At 37.6% G+C, this 27,088-nt stretch overlaps 1 protein-coding gene across 4 annotated transcripts in view; it reads right to left on the reverse strand.

Moving 5' to 3' along the window:
- The window catches only part of LOC6652115 (LIM domain transcription factor LMO4.2), a 148,562-nt gene that overhangs the window by 94,190 nt on the left and 27,284 nt on the right, over positions 1-27,088 (reverse strand). The window contains exon 3 of one of the 4 annotated variants that reach the window (XM_023181221.2): positions 20,652-20,774. The exons of the other annotated variants lie outside the window; for them this stretch is intronic. Within the exon in view, the coding sequence (XP_023036989.1) occupies positions 20,686-20,774 (89 nt within the window). The 3' untranslated portion in view covers positions 20,652-20,685. Of the gene's footprint in view, positions 1-20,651; positions 20,775-27,088 lie in introns of those variants that run through there. 4 annotated transcript variants of the gene reach the window in all.

Raw genomic sequence — 27,088 nt, forward strand, 5'->3', positions numbered from 1 at the left:
AATATATCCCCCCTCGACAGTGGAAAAAAGAAAACCCCCAGAAAAGAAAAATTTGTGAGATCACCCCAAAAAAGAGGTTTAAATCTATAAGAACTCTAAAAATGTCAGCCAGGTTTTACTGTTTCAAATTCAGGCCCTCCACGTGTTTAAAAAGAAATTTTTTTTTACCCACGAATATAACTTCCATGCTCTCTGACCTACATATTTCATTCCCTCATACATGCGCTTAAATTGTTCAAATAGCGATCAGCTGTTTTCACAAATCTAGGTCAATGACCTAGAATATGATTTGTGACTTGCCAATATAAAATAATGAGATAAATAACTGTACCACCCAAAAATATTGAGTGTTTTTTTTTTAATTAAACATACACTAACGGTCATAAAAACCGCACCACTTGAAAATTTCATGTTTTTTGGAATCGTTCAGATAAAAATAAGAGAATAAGGTTTCTTTATTAACAATAACATAATTTACTAGGAAACAGACGTTATGGAGTAAAATATTTATTTCTAAAAAAATGAAATGAGTTATAAAACTTCCATCGGAGATAAGCCCACAAAACATTTTTTCCGTTAACCATTGAATTTTTGCCAATTTTGCTGTTTTTTTGTGTGCGGCAAAAATCAAGGATATCAATAGTATAGAAATAAATATTTTGCTCCATAACGTCTTTTTCCAAGTAAATTATCTTATTGTTAATAAAGTGTTGAAATATGTATATAAGCACCGCAGTATGTCTATCTCTTTCTTGTTGTTCTCGAATGATCCGATCTGTGAATTGTAACGGACATTCTTTTATTTCTGCTTTACATTCTTTTTCTCGCAAGTTCCAATTGTTGATGAGCAAAGTGGTGACGAAGAAAATGCTGAGGAGGAGCAACCATATACCCGAAGAGGACCAGGGAGACCAAAGATTGTTCGCACTGGGCGTGCTGGTCGTGGTATGGTTCCTACCTGTATAAATGAGGCATTTAAGTCAGAGCAGTCGGAAAACTGGAAATCAGCAATGCAGAAAGAGTATGACAACCTAGAAAATATTAAGACATGGAGTTTGGTTGATCTTCCTGCAAACAAAAAGGTTATCGGTTGTAAATGGGTTTTTACAACCAAACGAGATGAGAGCGGAAAAGTTCAGCGTTTCAAGGCAAGATTGGTCGCAAAAGGGTGTGGTCAACAAAATGGAATTAACTACAAGGAAACCTTTTCCTCAGCTGCACGTTATTCCTCAATCAGACTGGTGATTGCGTTGGCGGTGGAGCACGAGATGCACTTGCACCAGATGGATGTCTCTGCAGCATACCTCAATAGTGAGCTACAAGATGACGTTTATATGCGACAACCTGAAGGTTTTGTCGATGCTGATCATCCCAAGCGTGTACTCAAGCTACATAAATCGTTGTACGGCTTGAAACAGAGTGGGCGTGAGTGGAACCAAAAGATGGATAGCATTCTTTTGAAGATTGGTTTCGTTCCGTGTGCAAGCGAACCGTGTATATACACGAGTAAAGTCAATGGGTATTTATGTATTATTGTTGTATATGTTGACGATTTTATACTTGCATGTACCAGAAAAGACGATGTGGCCTACATAAAGCAGCTCATATCAAACGAATTTGATGTGGTCGACGGCGGTGAACTCCATCATTTTTTGGGGATGGAAATCGAGCGAGATGGCAAGACTGGCAATGTCTCCATACGCCACAAGCAGTACATCGAAGGCTTGCTGCATAAATATGGTATGCAGGACTGCAAGCCGAACGTGACTCCTCTAGAAGTTGGGTTCCAGACGAAGTGCGATAGCGATGATTGCGGTCAGGTGGACAAGACACGCTATCAATCACTCATTGGTTCGTTATTGTATTTGGCGTTGACTACACGGCCAGATATAATACACTCTGTGGCTAAATTGGCGCAGAGAAATGCAGATCCGCATAAGGAACATGAAGTTGCAGCCAAGAGGGTATTGAGATATCTAAGAGGTACCTCAGATGTGAGACTTCATTATAGCAAAACTGGTGTTCCTATCCACTGTTTTGTTGATGCGGACTTGGCTGGCGATTGCAACGATCGGAAATCGTTCACCGGTTGGTCATTCCTTATTGCTGGAGCGGCGGTGTCATGGGAATCAAAGAAGCAAAATCTAGTTGCCCTCAGTAGCACGGAGGCCGAGTACGTAGCACTTTCTACAGCAGCCAAAGAAGCGATATACATCAGAAAGCTGATCAACGAGATGGGATTCGGGCCGATGGGGAAGCTGCTAATTTATAGTGACAACCAGAGCGCACAATGTCTTGCTAAAGATGCTAAATTTCATTCACGTAGCAAGTATAAAGAAAATGTAATAGATATCAAATACATTCCCACAGATAGTATGACCTCAGATATATTAACAAAGAACTTATGTAAGGATTAAAATAATTTTTGTATAAGATAGACTTCGCGTTGAGAAGGAGTGTTAAAATATGTATATAAGCACCGCAGTATGTCTATCTCTTTCTTGTTGTTCTCGAATGATCCGATCTGTGAATTGTAACGGACATTCTTTCATTTTGGCTTTACATTCTTTTTCTCGCTGCCTGCGCTGCAGCGAATATTCTTATGCATAAGTTTAGTCTCTAATAAACCTCTACTCGAATATAAAGAAACCTTATTCTCTTATTTTTATCTGAACGATTCCAAATAAACATGAAATTTTTAAGTGGTGCGGTTTTCTTGACCGCCAGTGTATATATACATATATAAAAGAAAACAAACTAATAATATCGATATATTTAAATCTCCTCTATTAAAATATAAGTACCTAAGTATAACTAACTCCGCAGAATAAGGCACTGAGAAACTTAGCTGGTATAATTTTTTTCGTCTTCATTTTCATTGTTATTTTATTACTAAATAGGGATGCCAGGGAGAAGGAAAATAACCAAATCTTCATTCATTAAATTCAAAATATGAACTGATTTTATTTACAAAAGTACGGAGTTTATAGTACTATCTTAGGCTCTAGGAGATAACAATTGTTCTTAGGAGATCTTATTCTACTCACACCCACGTATAAATTATTATTATTTTGGGCACGGTGTCGGCCACTTGACATCCTGTCGTTGTGATCGTTCGGGTTAGTTTACAATTACACCACGAAACTCTGGACCAGGAGAGTACTAGCGTCTGCTTTCGGCGAGCTGTCTCAAGCGGGCGTTCTGGCAGCGATGGTCCCAATAGTATGTGCTAGGGCTCCAAAAACGAGCCAAGTGACACGAGCAGAGACCGCCATGGGAGACTGCGTCTTCGTCGCGGAAGACAATCTACCGCCGTAGCAGTGGATGACGTCTCGAGTGGTGGACACAAGCGCCGGGACGAACAGGATCGTCGCAATCAGGATCGTCGACGTTAGATCATTGGAAGGGTCTGCCTATAAGCGAGCGATTCACAAATTGGCACCCTTGCCGTGGGACAATAATTCATATTTGTTGCAGTTCATGATTGACATACAAAATTTATTTCAGTTCAAGTTCAAAATTCGAGTATTTGTGATGGGACCAAAAAAAATAGGAGAAAAATTGAGGGGTGGGTAGGGTTGTGCAATTTTTGTTTGTTTTTTTAATCTTTAGAGTTTCAAGAATGTTTTGTGAAAATTTTAAGTAAATCGGAGTAAATCAGGCAAAGATATAGCTCTTCAACTGATTTGCCTTCAGTGAAGCTGTTTAAGTATACAAAACTTTTAAACGCGTTTTGCTTAAAACGACTTTTCCAAAGTCCGTGTTCACTGTCATTTAAAAACTACTTGACCGATTCATTTCAAACTTGGTAGACACATTCTATATATAAAATACCTCCTCCCAACGTTTAGTTTACATTTTTTTTTTTCATTAAGTGTGTTTTTTACTCTTTACTTAACTAAAATTTAATGTTTTTTGACTTCAGATAATTTCCGACCGAGATACAGTGAACACCGCAAGTTGCTTTTTTTCAGCCATGATCTGGAAAAAGCTCTGTAGTTAGGTCGTTTTTCAAAATTTTTATCATTCAAAGTTTTTAAAATATTGTTAAAAGTATACTTACGTAAGGTGTTTTTTTTGTCAAAAAAAAAATTCCCACCCCTTGATTACGATACTAAATAGTTGCGGGAGGCATGCGGTTCTTTTTAAATTATGGTGGCAGAAGTCGGCGTGGCTAAACTTTAAAATAATCACAGTCTGCGCGGATACTAAAAGATTAACATACCAAATTTTCTGACTTTGGCTTTGGGCGGAAGTGGGCGGTGCATAATTTTTATACAACTAATATCCGCACGCGTGTCTTTGAGAAAATCGGTTTTATCTAATTTGCAGGGGTCGATAACTGTACATACTCCACGATTCTACATACCATTGGTGACTATAACTCTTGTAGTCTCTGAGATCTAGGTGTTCATACAGACGGACAGATGGACGGACGGGCAGACATGGCAAGAGCTACTCGGCCGTTAATCCTGATGAAAATTAGATATACTTGATGGGGTCGGAGGAAAAGCTTGCTTTTGCCTGCTACATACACTTTGGCGACTTCAATATACTTTTAAACCCTATGGCTATAGCTGGTACCTCCAGCAAATGTTGGTGGTTTCCTCGCATCCCGTTTCTCGCATCTCTTAGTTAATACATATATTTTTAAATTTAGTTTACAATTTAAAGCCAAATATTTATTCTCCCTTCATACTCTTTTTTCCCCAAAAAATTGTTATTGTTATAACTTCACCTTAGTAAGTATATATTTATTAATTTATTTACGTCAACTAAGACAGAAGTCAACGAAGAAAGCTTAATTTAAAATGGCCTACATTCTTAGCATAGCATATAACGAAAAGCGAAGTGAAGTGACCGAAAGATGAGGATAGATAAGGTTATAAAGCTTGTTAAAAGATTGGCCAAAAACGTGAAAAGGTTCGTGTAGAGAGTAATTAGTGAGACATATTCTAAAATGAATAGGAAAAAATGTTCTGGTCCGACCTGAGGGAACACAAAAATATAGAGTATCTAGTAAATTAAAAAAATTGACTTGACGGTGAGAAGATGCTCTATTAACAATTGAAGATATATGAATATATATAAAACGAATGTTTTGGGTCAAATATTACGCCTTAATCCGAAATGATGACGAACGATCCAACAAATCAGACTTAATAGAGTACTGAGCTAGGAACGGAGACAAACAGCTGAATGTCATGAAAAACACTTTGAGACATTTAGGTGTAGTTTATTAACGTGACACCAATAACAGAATGTATCGATGTCTGACTGCAAGTACGGTTGAAAAAAAGGATTATTATAGGAATCTTCACCGCATCCGCAAACATGAGCACGCGTGAATGAACCAAAGCCAAGGGCAAATCATTTATAAAAACAGTGTAAATAACAGTTGCCCCAGATGAATGCATTGGGGGTACCTGAGGTAACTCGAACAGTTTTAAATATTGAGGAACAATAAGATACGATTTTAACCAAGCCAAGCCAACAGGAAAAGCCCATAATGTTAAGTTTCGTAAGAAGCATAGAATGATCAACCGTATCGAAAGCCTTACTAAAGTCGGTATAAATGACACTTTTTACGGAAGCCATGGTGTACAAGGGTAGTTAATTCTAAAAGGTTGGTAAGCGACGAACGATCTTTCATGAAGCCATGCTGACAAGTAGAAATGGTGGATCTGGATAAGGTGTTGAAGGAAAGAAGTAATCATTTTTTAACAGCTTAGGTATTGCGGAAAGCTTAGCAATGCTACGGTAGTTAGATATATCCGATTTGTTGCCTTTTTTAAAAAGCAGAATAATAAAAGAAGCCATGAACATATTTTTATCAGAAATAGCTTCGTCTTCTGTGTGTATAATCTGCTTATAGGCGCTTTGTCCAGATGATCCATCACATCCCCATTTGTTGAGTAAAGCCAAATATTTTTCGAACAGTTCTAAATAATGAGGAACGAAAAGGCACCTTGCGGTGTGTGCCGATAAGATACGATTTTAAAAAAGCCAATAGTTTCGGGGAAAAGCCCATAATGTTAAGTTTCGTAAGAAGGAGATAATGATTAGCACAGTATCGAAAGCCTTACTAAAGGCAGTTTAAATAACATCAGTTTACAAATTTTAACGGAAGCCATGGTGCACAGGGGTAGTCAATTCTAAAAGGTTGGTAAGCGGCGAACGACCGGTAGCCATGCTGCCGGGATCTGGTGGATTTACTGTTGAAGGGAAGACGTAATAATTTTCTCAAATAGTTTAGGTATTGTGGAATGTTTGGCGATGCCACGGTAGTTAGGAATATCTGATTTGTTGCCCTTTTTATGAAGCGGAATAATAAAAGTTTCCTTCGAAACATCAAGAAAGCTACAAGTCTCACTCGATATAAAGAATAACCGACATAAAGGCTTAGATAGGGAAATCGAACACATTTTGAGGATGCAACTAGGAATATTATCAGGCCCGGGTACGAAGGAAGACGTCATAGATGATAACGTGTGTTTATTAAGTCTAAAAGTGGAAGGCAGTAGGTTTGACCGTCAATGGTTAAAAAAATTGTAAAATCTTTTCGGGTTTTTTGAATTCAAACCTACAGCGCACGATATAATTATCATTGCATTCAGTATTTAAAAGACAAATTTGAGATTTCGCTACACAATAATTTAGCTTTTAAAATATCTCTATTTAATGTTATGGATAAGATAGTGTACGGGTGAACCAGACCGGCGCACAGTGGGAAAGAACCGTGCGTCCCGTCTCAAAAAGGACACTTGGTGTATTATTTTATGTTTATAATACTTAAAAAAAAAAACAATTATATATTGTCATACAAACAAACATGTTTGCATAACAACATCATAATATTTTGCCAGACTTCACTCCAAATTAAATTCTTATAATGAAAATACTTAATACCTTTACTTAAAACTTAAGGAAAAAAATAATAAATAAAATATAATAGTGCTATTTACATTAATTCTAAGCTCTTGGCTTCATCCTAGAATTGTTTTTGAATATTTATAGGTGTTTTCTAATTGTAGAGATGGATGGACCTGATATAAAAATATATCCATTAAATTCAAACATAGGTTAAAAATAATTTTTTAATGAAAATCAATCTTAAAACTGCAACCAAAAGACACTGACGTGTCTGTCTACACATTTTTAATAAAACTGAAAATCGGTCATTACATGGCGACCGTGACATGGTCCTAAAGAACCTGCAGAGAAAAAAGGATCAAAGCCAACTGTGATGAGTACCAAAATAAAATGCTTGGAGTTCTCGAAGCTTTGTTGAAAAAAGTGCTACAACACCCAGCAAGAGACAGACAGCATCAAGCAAAACTTATTAATTAAAGAAGTTTTAAAAAGAAAAGCAAACACAAAAAGTAGAAGAAGAGAGAAGAAAAAGATCGAAAAAAAAAATTGAACAATAATTACAACAACGTTACACCAACGCTAGAAGAAGCGTTAAAGTTGTATCCCAACGATGGGCTGCGCCCACTCACAATAGCTGAGTACCGGGCTCGCCAGGAAAAACCCACACCAATCAAGAAGACAACAAAACGAAGCGGCCAGGTACGTAAGCTGAAGAAGCTCCAGCAGAAGAGACTGCAAGTAGACTTACTGGCCACCTCAAATACGGAGTACAATGTCAAAGACAGTTTTAAGAGCGAGCCTCACTCACCGCAATTAACTTGGTGTAAATAAAGTTAGCGTACTTTGATATACAGCGAGAAGATTTCCTAGTTCAAGGAAGCACTAGAGTACAAATGAATTTCATCCTCACAGTACCATATGTATGCTGTTACGCAAACGCAGCAGGTACACTTTGTTTCTACCAAATGAATGAAACACAGCAGTAGAAAAAATTGTTTTTTTTTATTATTCAAAAAAGGTCTAAGCGACCAAAGTTAATATTTTTAGTAAGATGCTAACGGCTGCGCCCTTGCGGAGCCCCAAACTGCTCGCTTTATATGATGCGGCCTTCGGATGATTTCCACCGAGGCGGCTTTGAGGCACTTGCGATTTGGAAGGAATGAGATGACCAGGTTGACTTCAATCCAGTTGCTTTATTTTCTTAACCTAAAACTATTGTACAATTATCGGCGGGCACAGAAGGTGCAACCGCATCGACCGAGATTAATTTCAAGAGTATATTCAAGTACAGCAAACCACGCTGTCTTTTACAAAATTTAAAGTTCTGGAAATTTCCATAGAAGAAATAAGAAAGAAAAGAATTAAAGTAACGGATCTCCAAGTTTGTCACTTCAAAGTAACTTGCGCTGTTCTTGGTCTCTCTCTCTCTTTCTCTCTCTCTCTTCGTTCGTTTTCTCTTTTTAGCAAAGAGAGTCTGACTTCAGTTGGAGCCCAAGCACTAGAAATCTAATAATGTCAAAACCTAATCGGCAGCGTCACTAACTGCTAAACTAAAAAACCTACCACAAAGAAACAAAACAGCAAGCCTTTATACACGATGGTACAACCGTCGAAGTAGCTAAGAAGTATACGCTTTCAATCGCTACAGAGGCTCTAACAAAGAATTGTATAAACAATCAGGAACGTAACATACTGCACTACCGTCGCAAACAATACAACAGAAATGGAGAAAATAATTACCGTGGCAGAGGTAATTACTAAAATAACGGATATAGAAATAACAATAATACAAGTGGATATCGTGAAAACGCACGATATAATAACCCAGGAAGGCACAATTCCAACCAAGGTAATTCCAGTAATGGTAATATACGAATTACCCAATTATCGGGTAATTCCCCCAATTATCGGAAAACCAATAAGTCCCTACAGATATTTAGGTGAAACTGTGAATGTATACACATTCAACCTTACCTTTAGTATTTTTATTATAATTAAAAATGAAAATACAGGCAACATGTCCACCCAATTTATGTGTTGGTTGCGACAACTTTTAGTCACTGGTTTATGTTCTAGCGCCTATTTACATATAAATAAATAAACATTTAATAAATTCAAGATATACTAACGTCTTTCATTGAACATTTTGGTGACCCCGACATTGGCGGCTCCAAGTTAAAAGAGTAACAGACTTGGTGAAACCGTCATCAAGCGAGAATATTTGGTCAACTCAGGCGACCAATATCTCAACAACAAGGAAACTGGTCAACTAGGCGACTACTTTCTTTGCACGCTTTGAACACAGAAAAATCTTAAGCGAGGGCACAAATTGATGAACATTTCACATCAATCTGGGGTCCCGACTAAAAACATCGCAATTGATTAACTTGGCAATAATTGCGTAGCCACCTTGGCGAATAAAAACAATATATTGGAAAACTAGGAGTTGGTTTTCCGCAACGGGGTAGCAGTGCATACCCATTGAATAAAAGTTGATCAACTAGGCGATCACTTTGTCAAAAACATTTAACAACGATTTGTGTCAACGAGGCGACCAAATCATAAAAAGTTATTTTTATATAAAATAAAGTTTGATCAACTCATAAACTCTGTTGCATTCCCTGGCGCCAGCAATATCTGACCTAGTTAACTCGGTCAGTAACCCAGGTAGTACGCACGAGTATATAGTTTGGCATTGGTCAGCAGCAATTTTTGAAACAAAGAAAAGAAACTCAAAAAAATTTGTTCCATCGTCGTGGCATTTATCAGTGTAAAAGAATAGGTATATTGGAAATAAAAATAAACTATTTTTAAAACACTAATCAAAAGGCGACTTCGATTTATTTCTTATTCTTATTTGTGCTACACTTGACCAATTTTAGGAACGAGTCGGAGCGTTCCCTGTCTTTGACAAAATAAATAAACTCCCATCGGGTCAAGTACTAGTACAGAAATAAGAATATAAACGAACATGGAGGAGTTTTATAAACAGCAGACAGAACGAGGAGAGGCAATCCAGGTCTTCATTCGGAATACCAAAAAAGATATTATTTCGAGGTGAAACTTGAGCTAATGGAATACATGTGGGAGAACTTCGAAAAAAGTCATCAGGAGTTGATGGACAAATTAAATAACGTGCCAACTGAAGATGACTACTTTGTAACGGACTATTTCAGCAAAGTGAAGGCGGTTGTAACTAATATAGTGGAAGATTGGAAGGACCATTTGGCAAAGATAAAACTAGAGAGACAAGCTCGCCAACAAGAGGAAGAGCGAGTCGTAATCAAACCACTGGTTGATAAGCAAAGTGCTCTGCTGGATTCGTTGTCCAGGACATTAAGACAAATTGTGCCTGAAGAAAAAATGAATTACAAATCGGTAGTCGACAAATTATGGATGCAAATTGAAGAAATCCATTATGACCATTATGAGATTCATCGGCTAGCTGAAAATCCAGCCGAAGCCGGATATAATATAGCTACGTTTGTGGCCGCAGAAAATACAATGCTGAAATTCTGTGAGGCACCAGCAGAAAATGTAGTGATACAATTACCACCTGTATTGCAATCGATACAATCATTGCAACTTTCCAAATTTCCAATTCCAAAATTTGATGGGGATTATCTGAAATGGCAACAATTTCATGACATCTATAAAAAGGTGGTTCATGAGTCAAATGTATCCACGATAGAGAAAATGTGGTACTTAAAATCAAACCTTTCTGGAGAAGCAGAAGCCAATTACAACACTGCTTGGTCAGTGTTGCAGGAACGTTTTAATAACAAACGAGTTCTAGTAACAGCCATACTGGCAAAACCTGTTTGATCACCCAAATGTGCGAAATGACGCAGCTTCTATAAAGAATTTGCATGATAACATTTTTGAATTATTGCAAGCCTTAAAAAATGTAGGCGTCAATATGGAATGGTCAGATGCTGTCATAATGTTTCCTATGACAAGAAAATTGGATAGATTCAACAACGCACTATATGAGCAATCTCTTTCCAACACAAGGGATCTGCAGGAAGTAAATGACTTCCTCTCCTTCTTGGAACAGCGCTTCCTAACATTAGAGGCGATTGGGAAACCAAAAAATGAAAATCGCAGCATTGAAAAACCAAGTCCAAGGAAGACATGCGCAACAGCATCTGGGACAAACAGTACCCTGTGTGCTTTCTGCGAAAGACCAAAGCACAAACTCTTCCAATGTGAAAAGTTCAAGGTCAAATCCGCAGCAGAGCGTCTTAACTGGGTGCAGAGACACAAATTGTGTGTCAATTGCTTCAAGCCGGACCATATGGCAAAAAATTGCTTTTGGAGGGGATGCTTTAAAAAGGTACAGGAGTCCGGAGGAACAGTATTGTGAAAAATTCTTCCTCGATAACCTACACACGGCGGCGGACAATCGACTAATTGTAAAGCTTCCATTTGCTGAAGAGGCGTCATCTCTTGGAAAATCTCGGGAAGTAGCCATAAAAAGATTCATGTCGTTAGAGAGGCGAATGAACCCTGACACAAAAAAGGAGTATGTAAAATTTATGTCAGAATATGAACAGCTTGGACATATGAAGCAAGTAATGGTAGAACAAATTCCCAAGAACCATTACTTTATACCGCATCATTGTGTACTAAAACCAGAAAGTACCACCACCAAGCTAAGAGTGGTATTTGATGCATCATGCAAACCGTCATCAGGAAAATCACTGAACGACATTTTATATCCTGGACCAGTTGTACAGAGTCAGCTCTTCTCAATTCTTCTGCGGTTCAGGACACACAAATATGTGTTCACGGCAGATATTGAAAAAATGTATCATGAAGTTTGGATAAACCCTGCCGATCAATTCAATCAGATGATTGTGTGGAGAGAGGATTCAAGTCACGAACTAAAGTTTTATCGTTTAAAAACGGTAACTTATGGAACCACATCAGCCCAATATTTTCGACGAAGTGTCTGGAATATTTGGCACTGAAAAACATGGAAAAATTGTCGTCTGGAGCATTAGCATTAAAAAATTACTTTTATGTTGATGATTGTCTCACAGGAGCAGACAGTTTACCAGAAGCCCTGCAAATAAGACAAGAGCTTCTAGAAATCTTGAGACCTAAGGGTTTTAACTTACGAAAATGGTGTTCAAATAGCAGTCAACTTCTAAAGGAAATTCCAAAGGAAGATACGATTGCTGACATCAATCTCGGTGACACACTAGAACAAACAAGTGTCAAAACATTGGGAATCATATGGGCACCCAAAGAAGACCAATTATGTGGAAAGGCTCAAAGACATACAAAAGGAATAACCAGACGAGTGGTGCTATCTGAAGTCGGTCAAATCTTCGATCCTCTAGGACTGTTCGCACCGGTAATGGTAAGAGCGAAAATGTTTCTTCAACATGTTGCCACCGAACGAATTGAGATGGATGGTGACCTACCGCCGTATTTGGGGAAGCAATGGGAAGCCTAATGAAAGGATGTACAGGAACTAAACCACATGAAATTCCAAGGCATATTTTTGATGGCAAGGTCCCCACTACAAAGGAACTGCATACATTTGTTGATGCATCAGAAAAGGCGTATGGTGCGGCAGTTTATGTCCGATCAACCTATAAAAATGGCCAAATTTCGGTCAGATTGTTGTGCGCCAAGTCGAGAGTGGCTCCCCTGGAAAAACAGACACTGCCCCGGCTGAAACTATGTGCAGCTGTACTTGGAGCCTAACTCACGTATAGAGCTCGACAGGATCTCCAATTCGGATCAGAAAGTGTGGAATCATTTCTCTGGTCAGACTACCAAGTAGTACTCTCGTGGATTAATTCACGGGCATCACATTTCCACACGTTTGTGGCTAATCGGTTGACAAAAATACACGCAGTATCACATCCAAGGCAATGGCGTCATGTGTCATCAGCGCTCAACGCAGCTGATGTTCTGTCTCGAGGTATATCAGCAGTTCAGCTAAGCACACATACATTATGGTTGTATAGACCACTATTTTTGCATGGATCACAACGTGGCTGGCCAACACCATTTAAGCCTACAGAGCACACGATGGATACCGCTGAGAAGAAAACCAAGGTATTCAACATGGTGATTGCCACGGCAAAGAACAAGAGTGAATGGATATATACGGTAAATCACAGAAATTCGTTTTACCGGCTACAGCGAATAGTGGCGTATGTGCTACGGTTTTGTCACAAGCAGAACAGGAAACCAACGGCTCAGTTAGAGTTGGAAGAGTTCGACCAAGCACGGAGAGTGATCATTAAGCAAATTCAAGAAACAGGATTTGCATATGAATTACGGCACTTAAAGAAACGAACTGTGGGCGCGCTTCAGCGCTTTATTGGGCGCAGAGGAAGATGCCAGACATTATACTGCGATAATGCAACAAACTTTGTTGGAGCAAACAACCAACTTAACCAACTGACCGATACAATACACTCAGAAACGGCAGCAGGTAGTATCAAGGAATTTTGCAATCAAAAAGGAGTGCAATTTAAGTTCATACCACCACGGTCTCCACATTTCGGAGGATTATGGGAAGCTGCTTTAAAGTCCGCTAAGCATTTACTGTTGAAAAACGTATCGACAGCAAACTTAACGTTCAAACAACTGTCTACCATCATTGTCAATGTTGAAGCAGTGTTAAACTCTCGTCCGTTAACGCCAAACTCAGACGATCCCAACGACTTAACAGCTCTAACCCAAGGCCACCTATTGATCGGAGAACCATTACTAGCCCAACCAGATGCAGAGCCAATAACACAGCGATCGATTCCAGAGCAATGGGAATTAGTGCAACGGCTTAAGCATACATTCTGGACACAATGGTCTCAAGAGTACGTACAAGAATTGCAGGGTGCATCCAAGTGGAAAAAACCATATAACAATGTCAAAGAAGGCATGATGGAGGATAATGTGCCAATTTTGCAGTGGCCAATTGGACGAATTGTTAAATTATATCCAGGCCTGGATGGATACGTCCGCGTGGTAGACGTTAAAACAGCCAGAGGCACCTACAAGCGGGCTATCCATAAATTGGCTCCCTTGCTTAGAGAGACGGCGCCAAAACGTAAATTCGAGGCAGATGACACAGAATCGAACTCCCAAGAAGACCCTTGTATCGAGAACACCGCAGAACCAGAGACAAAAAGACGCTTGTCGATCGGTCTGCCACCGTTGGCAATGACGATCTGCCTAATGCTTTTGTTATTTCCTATAGCATTTGCTCAACGAACTAATATAACTCGATTCAACCCCAAACCAGGCATATACTATGAAAGTATTGGCACAGGAAGGATGGCAACGTCTGACTGGACTATTGTGGCATTTTACGATCTCGAACCATATTGGGCCGACCTGAAGACATTTTCAGACTCAGTAGTAAAGGTTGGATAAATATGCGTGTTAATGAAGGTTCCAGAGGCATGCACCGCAATGCAGAGGCACTTCGAGCATTTCAACTCAGAGCTACGGACAGGAAATGATTTCCTTCACATAGAACGCCAACGACGATCGCCTTTAGATATAATTGGGAACATTGCGAACGGCTTATTTGGTGTGCTGGACCAAAGTACGCAACAGAGATGTCAGGCACCATACGAAAGGTTAAATCAAATGAAGACTACTTATTGAACTTGCTACAAGACCAGACATCTGTAATTGACTTAACGATAAATATCATTAAGCAAGATGAAGCCACAATTGAGAATCAAATGAAACTAATGGAACAACAAATGAACGTTATGACCAAGGTCCAGGACAATGCGGTAAAAGCATTGCAATGGTATATCACGCTAACTACTCAGATGACAGTTATTGCAGGGAATTTGCAACGAATTCAAACCGAAATTTCCCGAGTATTTACAGATGCCCATCATAGCAAAATAAGCCCGTTACTACTATCACCAGGCCAGTTTCGGGAACATCTGAACCAACTGCAGAGACATCTTCCGTTTGATTTGGATTTGCCAGTTCCAGATAACGACGTCTTGCAATTATATGGTTAATGAAGGCACAAGGCACAATCGCAAACAATCATGTGATATTTAAGGTCACGTTTCCACTAGTGGCAACGCAGGCAGTGCAACTGTATAATCTGGTACCCATTCTAGCAATTGGAACTCATGGGATTGTAATCATAAACATTAAAATTCCCATCATTGCTGTCAACAAGGAACAGAATCAATACATTGGGCTCTCAAGAGCCGATTCGAAACAATGCCATCAGCTCAACAACGAGCAATATATTTGTTTTGATAAACAAACGACGTTTACGGCTAAAAGCAACTGTGAGTTCCAGCTATTAAAAAACACACAATCATCAACTTGTCAAATACAACACACAAACAGGTCATTCGTGTGGTACGACATGTATCACAAAAATCAATGGATTTTTGCCACACTAGACCAATTGAACTCGCAGTGACCTGTGTCGATAATATACAAAGTGTCACTATCAAGAAGACTGGATTGCTAACTCTAGACCCGTCGTGTACAGCAAGGAGTTCTGCTATCCGAATAGCAGGTCACCGTATAGCTACGACAGACACAATGAAATTGTCATATGTCCGATTTGGCAACTTCAGCATTGGGCCAACAAAAGTAGCGCCAACAACAACACAATTCACGAAGATGCAGCTAAGCTACGACGAACTAAGCAACATTCAAGGAAAACTAGAAACTAAGCAAAACTGGAAATTACCAGAAGAACCCATCCAGCCGGCTCACCGTGTTATCGTCTCCTACGTAGCGCTAACAATACCATTGGTTCTTGTGATGGTATATGGAATTAGATGATGCTCACAACCCCCAAGACACAATGGTCCAGAGCAGACAACCGTGAGGATCGTCAATTCCATACCGACTCCTGCTGCAGTAAGCCCAGCCCCCAGCAATTTTGTGGTCAACGTTGGATAACGCTATGCTATGGTTAGCTATTATCAATAAAGACGTATTTTGCTGACCTAACACTATGTCGAACTATGCACTGGTGAGCTCGCTATTTGTACTATAAAAGAAATGCATTATTCTTAGTAAGATCAGATACCAATTGTAGCTACATCGGGTGTGCATCGATGTGTCTTTGGCCGCAATCTCTACCTTTCTAATCTCACTTCGAGGTCCACCCAATTTATGTGTTGGTTGCGACAACTTTTAGTCACTGGTTTATGTGCTAGTGCCTATTTACATTACTATAAATAAATAAACATTTAATAAATTCAAGAAATACTAACGTCTTTCATTGAACAACATCCATAAAAATATATTTCATAAGTCATATGTACCGGCAATAGATAAATGTGGTACTTAAATAAAATCTTTCTTGAGAAGCAGAGGTGCCTGGTCAGTGAAGGTAAATAATAAACGAGTGGTAAAGAACTTATCGTTAAAAATTAACGAGATTCTTGTGCCCATAAATGGAGTGATTGGTCACCCACAAACAAGTAATGCAGGAGTAAGCTTGGTTGTAAGGGCAAGATACAATAAGTAGACGACGTGTACGTCCAAGAGTTCTGGTATCCGAAAAACAGGTCACAGTATCGCTACCACAGACACAATTACATAGTCATATATGCAGTTCGGAAACTTTAGCATTGGCCCAACAGAGTTACAGCTAAGCTACGACGAAATTAAGTAGACCATATTATGTAGCCCGATTATAGATAACGATGGCTTATCAGTCATATATAGACCTGATTTGGTCAGCAGTTAGCAATAAAGACCTAGTTAACTGACCTGCTATGGTTAGCTATAAAACAAAAACGATAAAAACTTATTTCGCTGACCTAACACTATGTAGAGCTCTCGTAAGTTTTTTTTTATAAAATAAATGCAAAATTCTTAGTAAGATCAGACACCATCTTTGGCCCCGTCTCTACCATTGTATTCTCACTCCGAAGTCCACCAAATTTATGTCTTGGTTGCGACAACTAACAGTAACTGGTTTATGTGCTAACGTCTATTTATAGTTTCTTGAATTAAACTCATTGTAATTTAATGAAAAGACAATTTTTAAGTCATTTTCCATGTCTTAAATAATATATTAATGGAATTTTTTAACCTACCCTACCAGTGATTTTTGTAGCACACCTGATATGTATATATCAGATAGTGTTGATTAAGTGACTTATAAGTCGAAACCTACTGGGTAGTTTCAATTGATTGTCAGGTGTGTCAGTTGTAGCCCTGGCATTTACCTTTTGAACGACAATTGGAATATTGAGTTTGCAGGATATTATCATCTTCGCCTAAATAACATGTTTAGGGACAAATGTTGAGAACTGTCAACAGGTAAGGTCCTATATCCAAACAGTTTTTCCAATCAAAGGTGTATTACAACAATAAGTGCCAGTAAAACTAAAGCGGAGATTAAAAGTAAAGTAGTGACAATAAAAACAAAACGATGAGTGAGCAGAACGAAAACATTATGGAGGACTTTTCGACATATATAACAAAGTTCAAATTTTGCAACTGTAGTTCAAAAATCTTTTTTTAAATCTCTCTTTAATTAATTTATCATTTCTTTGCAATTTATAGCCTTTAGAATTATTACAGCCAACCATTTGAATATCTGATAATTAACAAATTAAAGATGAATTTTTTATACCATACACCCATAGGGTGAAATGGTATATTAAAGTCGCCAAAATGTATGTAACAGGCAGAAGGAAGCATCTCCGACCCCACAAAGTATATATATTCTTGATCAGGATCAAAAACCGAGTCGATCTAGCCATGTCCGTCTGTCCGTCCGTCCGTCCGTCCGTATGAACACCTAGATCTCGGAGACTATAAGAGCTGGAGCCACCAAATTTGGTATGCAGTCTCGTGTAGTATGTACGCTTATCGAGTTTGTTTCAAATTTTTGCCACGCCCCCTTCCGCCCCCAGAATTTACATAAAGCTGTTTTTCTTAAAAAGTATAGCAGATAGAAACATCAAATTAGGTTTATATACTCGTTTAGTTAGCGCGCAGAAAATAATTGTTCCAACTTTTTGCCACGCCCCCTTCCGCCCCCGGAATTCACATAACTCTGATTTTCTTAAAAACTATGAAAGCTACCGACATTAAATTTGGTATGTAAGTTAGCTTAATAGACGCGCAGATATTGACTATTTAAAAATTTTGCCACGCCCATTTCCGGCCCCGCAAATTAAACAAAACTGATTTTCTCGAAAACTAACAAAGCTAAAGTCACCAAATTTAGTATGTATATTGGCTTAGTATGCGCGCAGAATACATATATTTTAAAATGTTGCCACGCCCACCTCCGCCTCCATAATTTAGAAAAAAACATAAATTAGCTCTTGCAATTTTTTGACCATCGCGATCAAATTTGGCAGACTAATAAATCTTATCTATTTCTATCAAACTACCAAATTTGATTGAAATCGGACTAGAAACATAAAAAATATACGTATGAACGTATTTTGCTACGCGATCCATAAGGGCAGAATTGGCCGTTGGCTAGTGGCGGCGCTAGAGTGGTTGTGTGTTTGTAGAGTGAGCGAGATAGCAAATGGTATGAGGCATGTTAAAACAATTTAGTAGACATACATTTGGTTTTCGAAATTTTAAATATTTGTTTCACCTGGTGTATGGTATACCCAAGTCGGCGAGACGACTTACTTACTTCATTTTCATTTGTATTTCGGTATCCGTGCTTTGGAAAGTCAACTTTTAATCCCAACTTTGGAGAGAATTAAGTTTGCACCTTCTTTGTGCCGTTTCTATTCTGCATATCCGCACAAGGTGTATTATTGGTTTCAAACATATTCCATTCGTAACAGTTTCCTCCATCCGTTAAATCGTCTACATTGTAAAAGCAATTTTGAGTTTTTTACAAACCGGACAACTTTAACCCTGTGTTATAAAAAAATTGGCATTTTCGGATAGATATATGTTTCAAGAATATTGTGTACAAATTTCAAGTTGAAATCTGTAAAATTACAAAAGTTGTCGGCCGTTAAGTGGAGCGGTGTCAAGCGTGTCAATTTTCAAACGCGTTTTTCTCAAAACTACATTTTTGGAGCTCATGGAAGTCCTACAAGGCGCAAAAATAAACCAATCGCTATGAAATTTTTTACACATGTTCTTTAGGATATTGTTCAGCGCTGGTAGTAGAATTAAAAAAAAAATTATTATACATAGAATAAAGTTTTCCCAACAACTGTGAAAAATTTCATTCCTTGATCTATTATACTTTTCTCAAAAAAAAATTCTTACAAAAAAGCGCCTTTTCGGCCCAACAAGGTAGAAACCCCTCTTAAGTTTTGGAGGTTTTTATAATATCATCTAAAACTTTTCCATCAGTCATTGTCAGGAAGTATACTTATTTGATCGTGAACGTTTTTCCATTATTCGTTTGAAATACAGTAGATTGTTAGTTGGCTTATTATATGTAGTTAACTATTTAATATATTGTTCTATTTAGTCTATTGTTTCCCGTGTTCAAACTTCGGAGCCCCATTCCAAAAAAGTTCAAAAAGAGCCAAAGTTTAGTGTGCTTGTTTAACGTTTCTAGTTTATAAAATATTCATTGATGTTTTAAATTAATGCAAAATGCATAATAATTGATAAAACAAAAAGTTTTTTAAACTATTGTTTTGAAATTGCGAATTTTTGTAAAAACAATCATTAATTCATAATTACCCATAATTAATAACTGACTTTAAAAAATGTATAGATTCATAACCTGTAAAGTAATTTTAATTTAATTTTTTCAAACGCATTCATGAAAGAAATATCCTAGAAATATTTACTTAATTTTCTCGACAATTTAGTGTTGGAAAGTGTTAAACAGCAGAAATTGGGATAATGTGGGTTTAATCTGGTTGGGCATTAGTAGGACAGTTTATGTTTGTAGACAATTTAGTTAAAAAAAATATATTTTGTATTTTATATTATGAAATCAAGAAATATTCGGCTGGTCTGTCAAAAATCTTGTACATCAAACGCGTACTTCTTAATAAGTTGTACCCAAAACTTGGCATCTGGCAGCGCATATTTACACAATTTTCAATACTGTATGCGGCAGCGCATATTTACGTCATTACCAAATCTATCTCAAAATTTCAAAGCTAGTTTTTAACCGTTATCAGCTAATTTTTGTTATATTCTCGCTAAAAATGTAGAACTACGAATCGAACGCAATAATAAACTTCTTCCGTATAAAGCAATAATAAAGCAAATTTCGACGTATGTCATTTGGCTTTTGCGTTTCAGAAACACACTGCGTGCGATTGTATACCACAACAACAAATTGGCTATAGATCTAATGCATAATAGTAAAAGAATTTAATCAACAAAAAAGGACACACCTAAAAATGACACCCTTTATTAAATTATCCAATAAGATAACTTCGGCTATGACAAAGTTTGCATACAATTACGGTCTTAGGCCATTACATTTTTAAATGTTCCAAACTATTTTTCTGTGTCTCAATGCCTAGATATAAATAACCAAACTCTTACTTCGTCCATTTCTATTTTGCTATACTTACTATACCTTTTCCTTCGTCCTTTCCCGTCTTTAGCAAACCCTCTGTATGTACACACTCATGAATTATTGATCGCCAAGCATACACATAGATTTTATGTAGCGTTGCATCTGTATGTGTGTGTAAATAAAACGTTTGCTTGGCTCTGCTTTATTCGAAGTATTCTTGTTTCTGTTGTTAGAACCCTTTTAAAAAATATTTTCAATTAATCAATTGAAAACAGAAATCGTTATTAGATTTATGTATTTTTTTTTTTAATAATAACAAATGAAAAAAAAACTTTTGTGCCTCCGTAAAGGGGCACAAAAGTTCAAAAGTTCTTCAAAAAGATCTCGGCCTTTGGAGAAAGTTCACCCGAAAAAAAAGGCATGCGGCAAGGATTACTCGATGCTGGATCGTCTGAAATTAAAGTTTAAGCCGGAATTAGATTCAGCATAGATATAATTCTGATCCTGACCACATTCAGAATTTTGGTATTTCAGATGAAAGCGAAAAAAAAAAAACAAAACAAAGGAAAACAAATGTCGAATTGCAACAAGCAACATATTCGCTCACATATGGCAATACGAGAAAATGTCCCTTATTTCTTTCTCCGTTTTCTTCATTTTTTTTCTTTAACAGTAAAGAAATATACTACAGATGGGATGTACAAATGGGTATTTACAAATTGGTGTGTACAGAAAGGCGCCTTTTGGTACTGGTCAGTGAGCTTTTGCGTCGAAAGGAAGATGCGGTCAATGTTCTCCAATATGTTGGAAAGTTGGTGCAAGTCGTACAGTTCAGTGAACGTGATCGAGGAGACCAGATTTCTCGGGCTCATTTTCGTGCTAAACATTGGACTCGAGTCCGGCCCGCTTAAGGACGAAGCGGCCACACACGAATATTGCATGGCATGTATCTTCGGCGACTTTTTCGTCGCATGCCAGTCTGTAGTCATGCTTAAATTTGCGAAGGTGTAATCTCTAAGGCATACGTGCCCTGCTGTGCTTATGCTGGGATCACAATTCGCCTTTGTATTTTAGTAGACTTCTTATGATTAACCTCTCTTTTTAATTAACCGTAGAATTACGGTTGGTTTTAATTGTATGTACAAGCTTCTAAATGGTGAAATAGACTCGCCTGAGTTATTGACTCAGGTTAATCTCTCCGTACCATGTAGAAGCAACCATCCCTTATATCTTTAACCCTTATTTTCTGTTCTACTACTACTTCGTTTGGTCGGGTGCGAGGTGGGCAGCTTTCTCTTTGGGATCGCACTTATCTGGCTTTGTCCTGGTGTTATAAGGGCCACTTGTCCTACTATGCATTGTATTGTCGATGTCCGCTAAAGCTGTCATATATGTATCACGATTCTTAATGATTTCGAGAAATTACGTACTAGGCTGCTGGCAGCCTGACGGCAGCTTTTAAGCAGAGTCGATTTATATTGACTAAAATTTGAAATCTACTTATCCAATCTTATTGAAATTTGCGGACATGATGTTTCACATTAAAAACTATGATCTTAGTCAAGATTATAAAGATGGTCGAACGTTCGCCGAGCTTTGATAGTCAGCGCGTCCTAGACTCACAAATCGTGGAGGGCTCTCACAATCACATTGCTAAACAATGAGTATAATTTTCCCCAAACTCTCTCGACTCTCGCCAGCAACAGCGACCGTAGATACTGTTTAGGAATAAACACCGTGTTCATCTGAAGCGGCTTCACCAAATCAGATGCACTAAAGAAAATATAATACAAGTGTACTTTTGTCACAAACAACTAACCTAGCATATGACTAGAATTACAATCAGCCACACATGTTGTGGGAACAAACACTTGTAATTGTAAACTAACCCAAAACGATCACAACGGCAGGATGTGAAGTGGCCGACGCCGTGCCCAAAATAATAATAATTTTTCAACCCCCGAATACGTGGGTGTGACTCGTATTAGAATAAAATCGCCTTAAGAACAATTGTTACCTACTAGAGCCTAAGATTTCCTATATAAACTCCGTACTTTTGTAAATAAAATCAGTTCATATTTTGAATTCAACGAATGAAGATTGGGTTATTTTCCTTCTCTCCGGGAATCCCTATTCAGATACTGAGATCAAAATCGGAAGCCACTCACCAACCAACAACAAGTTACAGTGGAGAGGGCAATTGACTTCTTCAGTAAAATTAATAACTGGGTCACCAATTGCACCAACCAAAGAAATTAAGTGCCAAACTTAAACGGTACAATCAATTTTTATACGTACAAACTAAAAAGCAGTGAAGGGCTTCAGGTTGTTTTAAAAGGGATTGATTCATCGGTTCTAACGCATGAAATATAGAACGCATTGGCAGAGAAAGGATTTGCGTTCTATTAATATATCTACCCAATCTAGTTTGGACAGAAGACGTTGAATTTATTAATCAATACTTCTACAGACGTTGTGGTAGTTGCATTATTTTTGTTACCATCGTCGTTTATGTAGTTGTCAACGTGCTGACGGTGCTGGTCGGTGCAATAAATGACCCAGTTATCAATATTGATATGCTATATTCTTGTTGGTTGGTAAGTGGCTTGCCACTACGATGTCAATGTGTTGTTCGGAGAGTCGACGTGGCCCGTAGGTAGAGTTTTACACGTTGCTATTGTATATTTCTTTAATTATACCATACATCTATAAGGTGAAAAGCTATATTAACAAACAAAAGCTTCCTACTCCGATTCCATAAAGTATGTATTGAAGTATATATATTTCGTATATATCTCGGAGAATATAAATTTAAATTTAATTTAATATGTTAAATGTTGTATAAGTGTTTTAATATTCGTTTTATTTATTTGTTGCAAAGCACAGTTTGTACGTATTTTGGTTTCTATAAACAGATTTCGGCTTATTTTTAAGATTAGATTTTATATTTTTTACGTGCTTTGCGTCTTCTATAGGGCAGAGACCGGAAAAGGAAAAGAAAGCTAATCGACACCTCACCAGCCCACCAAACCCAACGATACCAAGTAACAGCGTGGCATCACAATCAACTACGTTTCTGTTATTATACCCTTGCAGAGGGTATTATAAAATTGGTCAGATGTTTGTAACGCACAGAAGGAGACGTTTCCGACCCCCTAAAGTATATATATTCTTGATCAGCATGAGAAGCTGAGTTGATATAGCCATGTCCGTCTGTCCGTCCGTCTGTGCGTATGCGTTTTACTCAGCCGTCTTAGGAGCTATCGGGCTGAAATTTGTTTTCGGGGTTTTTTATTACCCGGGAACCACTATGTCATATAGCTCTAGAAGAACTAGAAGAAACATTTTTATAAAAATTGGAGTACGCTATGAAATTTACATATGTGATATAAAACCCCAGATCCCAAAATGTGATCGGATAAATATAACACAAGTTACAGTCAATATAATAATCGGCTCTGCTCCCAGCTCTGCCGGCAGCGCTGCTTGCTGTCTACTACGTCTTTCGTCATCAACAGAGACCCAACGCTACATAAAGTGTATGTGTATGCGTGCGTTGCTTTGCTTTGGGAATGAGGGAAGAAGAAGAACAAATTGTAAAATAGAAAGTAAAATTGTTTTGTTTGTATATTGATGAATTGAGTTGCAGAAAACAAACATGTAAAATTATTATTACCTAGGACTGCAAGGGTATATAAACTGCGGCATAGCCGATGTTAGCTTCTTTGATATTTTAAATCTAAAATTATCTTATCCAATTCTACTGGGTAAAGGCTGATTTTTTACATACAGATTCTGGGTTCGGTTTCATAGAAGTGCTCGTGGTTGACATTTTTTGTTTTACTTATTTGGTTTATGGTTGTTAATTTCGACTTGTTGATTTTCTGACTTTATTATTTGATTTGGTTTAAACTTTATCTGTTCCCAGTCGTCAAAATCAGTAGTTCCACCCCCTACTTTCAGAGCAGTGCCGTCATCGTTTCTATTAGCATGTCGATTTTTCTAATTTCTGTCAGTATAAACGTTTTAATATGTTATTCTTTAAAAAATTCAGTAGTTTTCCTGGTCTCGTCGGCGTATGTCATAACGCAATGTAATGTTTGTTGTATGTCCGAGGTAGCCGTACTCTTTCCAAACTGTCATGTAAGTGTGTTACCAAGGCGTTTGTTTGACTTTACCAAAACTTTGTCACCCGACTGGTATTTTTTGTCTATTCGTGTTCTATTTTCCTGCTCTATTTGTTTGCTTTGAGCGTCTTTTATTCTTTTGACTGTTTCCAATCCCTCTTCTACCGTAGATTTATGAACTGCTTCGATTGGTTTTTTGTTTAAGACTGAATGGATTGACCTGATTTACTTTATCCTTGCTAGTAGTAGGCGAGAGTGGGGCTATTCGGCGCATTTTTTTTAAGCCTTCATATATCCTGATCGGGAGCTCGTATCCTCTCATATGAGCACTTAAATGAAAGGTTCATTCATTGTCCAACTATTGATCAAAGATACTTTTCGATATAATTTACCGTTACAAAGCTATAGCGGTTTTTTTGAACATACCCCAAATTGGCGTTGTTAAAAATAGCGGCGCAATGTGGCGCATCGGCGTTTTACAAGTTTTTTATATATAAAAAAAACGATTTTTCAAAAAAAAAAAATATAGTTTAATATTAAAAATCTTTTTTTATAAAAACCCTTTTTTTCCACCAACAATGTTGATTGGTTTAGAGTTTCAATTATGATTGTTAATTTCATCGTTTGTATGGCAGCTATATGATATAGTATTCTGATCCATCTGATTCTGGCAAATGTAATGTTTTTATCAATAACTAGTTTATATATCGGACTTTTATTCAAATATAGTTACGATTTTAAAACGACATATTTGAATGTCTGCTAGTGCGCCACTTTGCCCCACCCTTAGTTTTAGCATTTTAAGCTAAATATTTTAAAACGGTGTGAATTTAAAAAAAAAAAAACGAAGTGCACACCATAAGTTAATACATGTCGGAATCTGTTTTAGTTAACATCTATCAAAATTAAACCAAATGTTGACCAAACCATTGACCAAATGTCAATGTTTTTGAAAATGGTTTCTGCGAAAAAAAAATTTTTTTTTTTAGGTTTAAAATTACATAATTCCAAAAAGTTCGGATACTACGAATTGGATACGTCTAATATTATTATTCAAATATAGCCTACCAAAATGCGATCTTAGGACACTTATCACTTTTTGAATCGTGCTATTATATTTCAAGATAATTCGACTGCGCCGGGTTGCCCCATGCGCCGATTAGCCCCACTTTCCCCTATAACATCGACAGTGTCGCTAGCTTGGGCTGTGATTTTCTTACACCGTGCGATCTCTAGTAACGTACTGTGGAATCTTTTCACTTGACCATTAGATGTGCTGTGAAGGGGTGGATCATTGACAATTTGCCAGATATAGTTCAACCAATTTGTGCTAAATAAGAGCAACCACTTCAGCATTTATTACCTCTTATAGCGTTTGTAAAAGTGAATCAGAGCTTGATAATCGTATTATGTGCCTCTGGACTTACTCTGAAAGAGTACGAATGTCGTAACCGAGGGGAAATCTGCTTCTTCAATCACGATTTGATTTGGAAAACAATTTAAGGGCATATCGGATACATCAATACTGAAGGTCAGAGACTCTTCGCTATGGCGGGTTGCCCTCTCGGACTCTGATTTGAATCAGGTGTTTCAAGAGCGTTAATGTGCTGACGCGAAAGGCCGTCTGCTACAAAATTCTCCTTTCCTGGTTTGTAAATCATCTTTGCGCCATATCCGTCAATATATGCCTTCCAGCGTATTAATTTCGCATCCGAACTTTTGTCTGATACAGCGAAGGTTAACGGCTGATGGCCGGTAAATATGTTTACATCTCTTACCCCATAAAGGTAGTCACTCAAATTTTTTAGTGACCACACTATGGTAAGAAGATCTCTTTCTTTGGTTGCAAATTTTTTTTCGTCATTACGCAATTTACGGGAAATCATGGTAGTAGGTCTGCCTTTTTGTGAAAGGACAGCGATTAGCCCATCAGATGCGTCTGTGGTAAGATCGAACGGTTATCAATAATTTGGGTAAGCTAAAAAAACTTCCTCAGATCCTAAAAAATCTTTTAGTTTGGAGAACGTCCTGAGGTGTTCTGAAGAAATATCGATTTTTATTTTTCAAGACACGTTTTTTCTAACTTTTCCATTTTCGCCCTTTAAAATATCTGTGAGGGGACCAGTGATTTCCTTTTTCATCCGTTCCTTTTTTGTATTTCAAACTCATTTAATAGTAGGGACCTTATTGTTTCAGAATTTATCGGCCTTTCATTATCATTATATATTGTATTAACCAACTGTAGAATGGCAGGCTTTACGTCAACAATGGCTCTTGATGTTTTTTTGGATGCCTGTCAAATTTTGCCACAGAGCAGACCTTGCAGTTAGCTGCAATTTTTGTCGTTACCGAGGGGAACTCTGCTTCTTCAATACATATACGGATACATAATTAGTGTAGGTCAGAGACTCTTTGTTATTGCATGTTGCCCTATCGGACTCTGATCATCGTTGGTCCTCATCTTCACGCCAGTTATCGATTACATTTGTAGCACTTTCTACGTTTCTCTTTATCATCACAATCTTTTGAGTAATGTCCTTTATCTTCACAATTGTCACACACAACATCGTTTTTATTATTATTTTTCATCATTTTTTTTCCACTTTTGCACTGTTCTCATCGTTTTTGTATTCACTTC

Source organism: Drosophila willistoni (genome assembly GCF_018902025.1).
Source record: "Drosophila willistoni isolate 14030-0811.24 chromosome 2L unlocalized genomic scaffold, UCI_dwil_1.1 Seg168, whole genome shotgun sequence".
Lineage (NCBI taxonomy): Eukaryota > Metazoa > Arthropoda > Insecta > Diptera > Drosophilidae > Drosophila > Drosophila willistoni.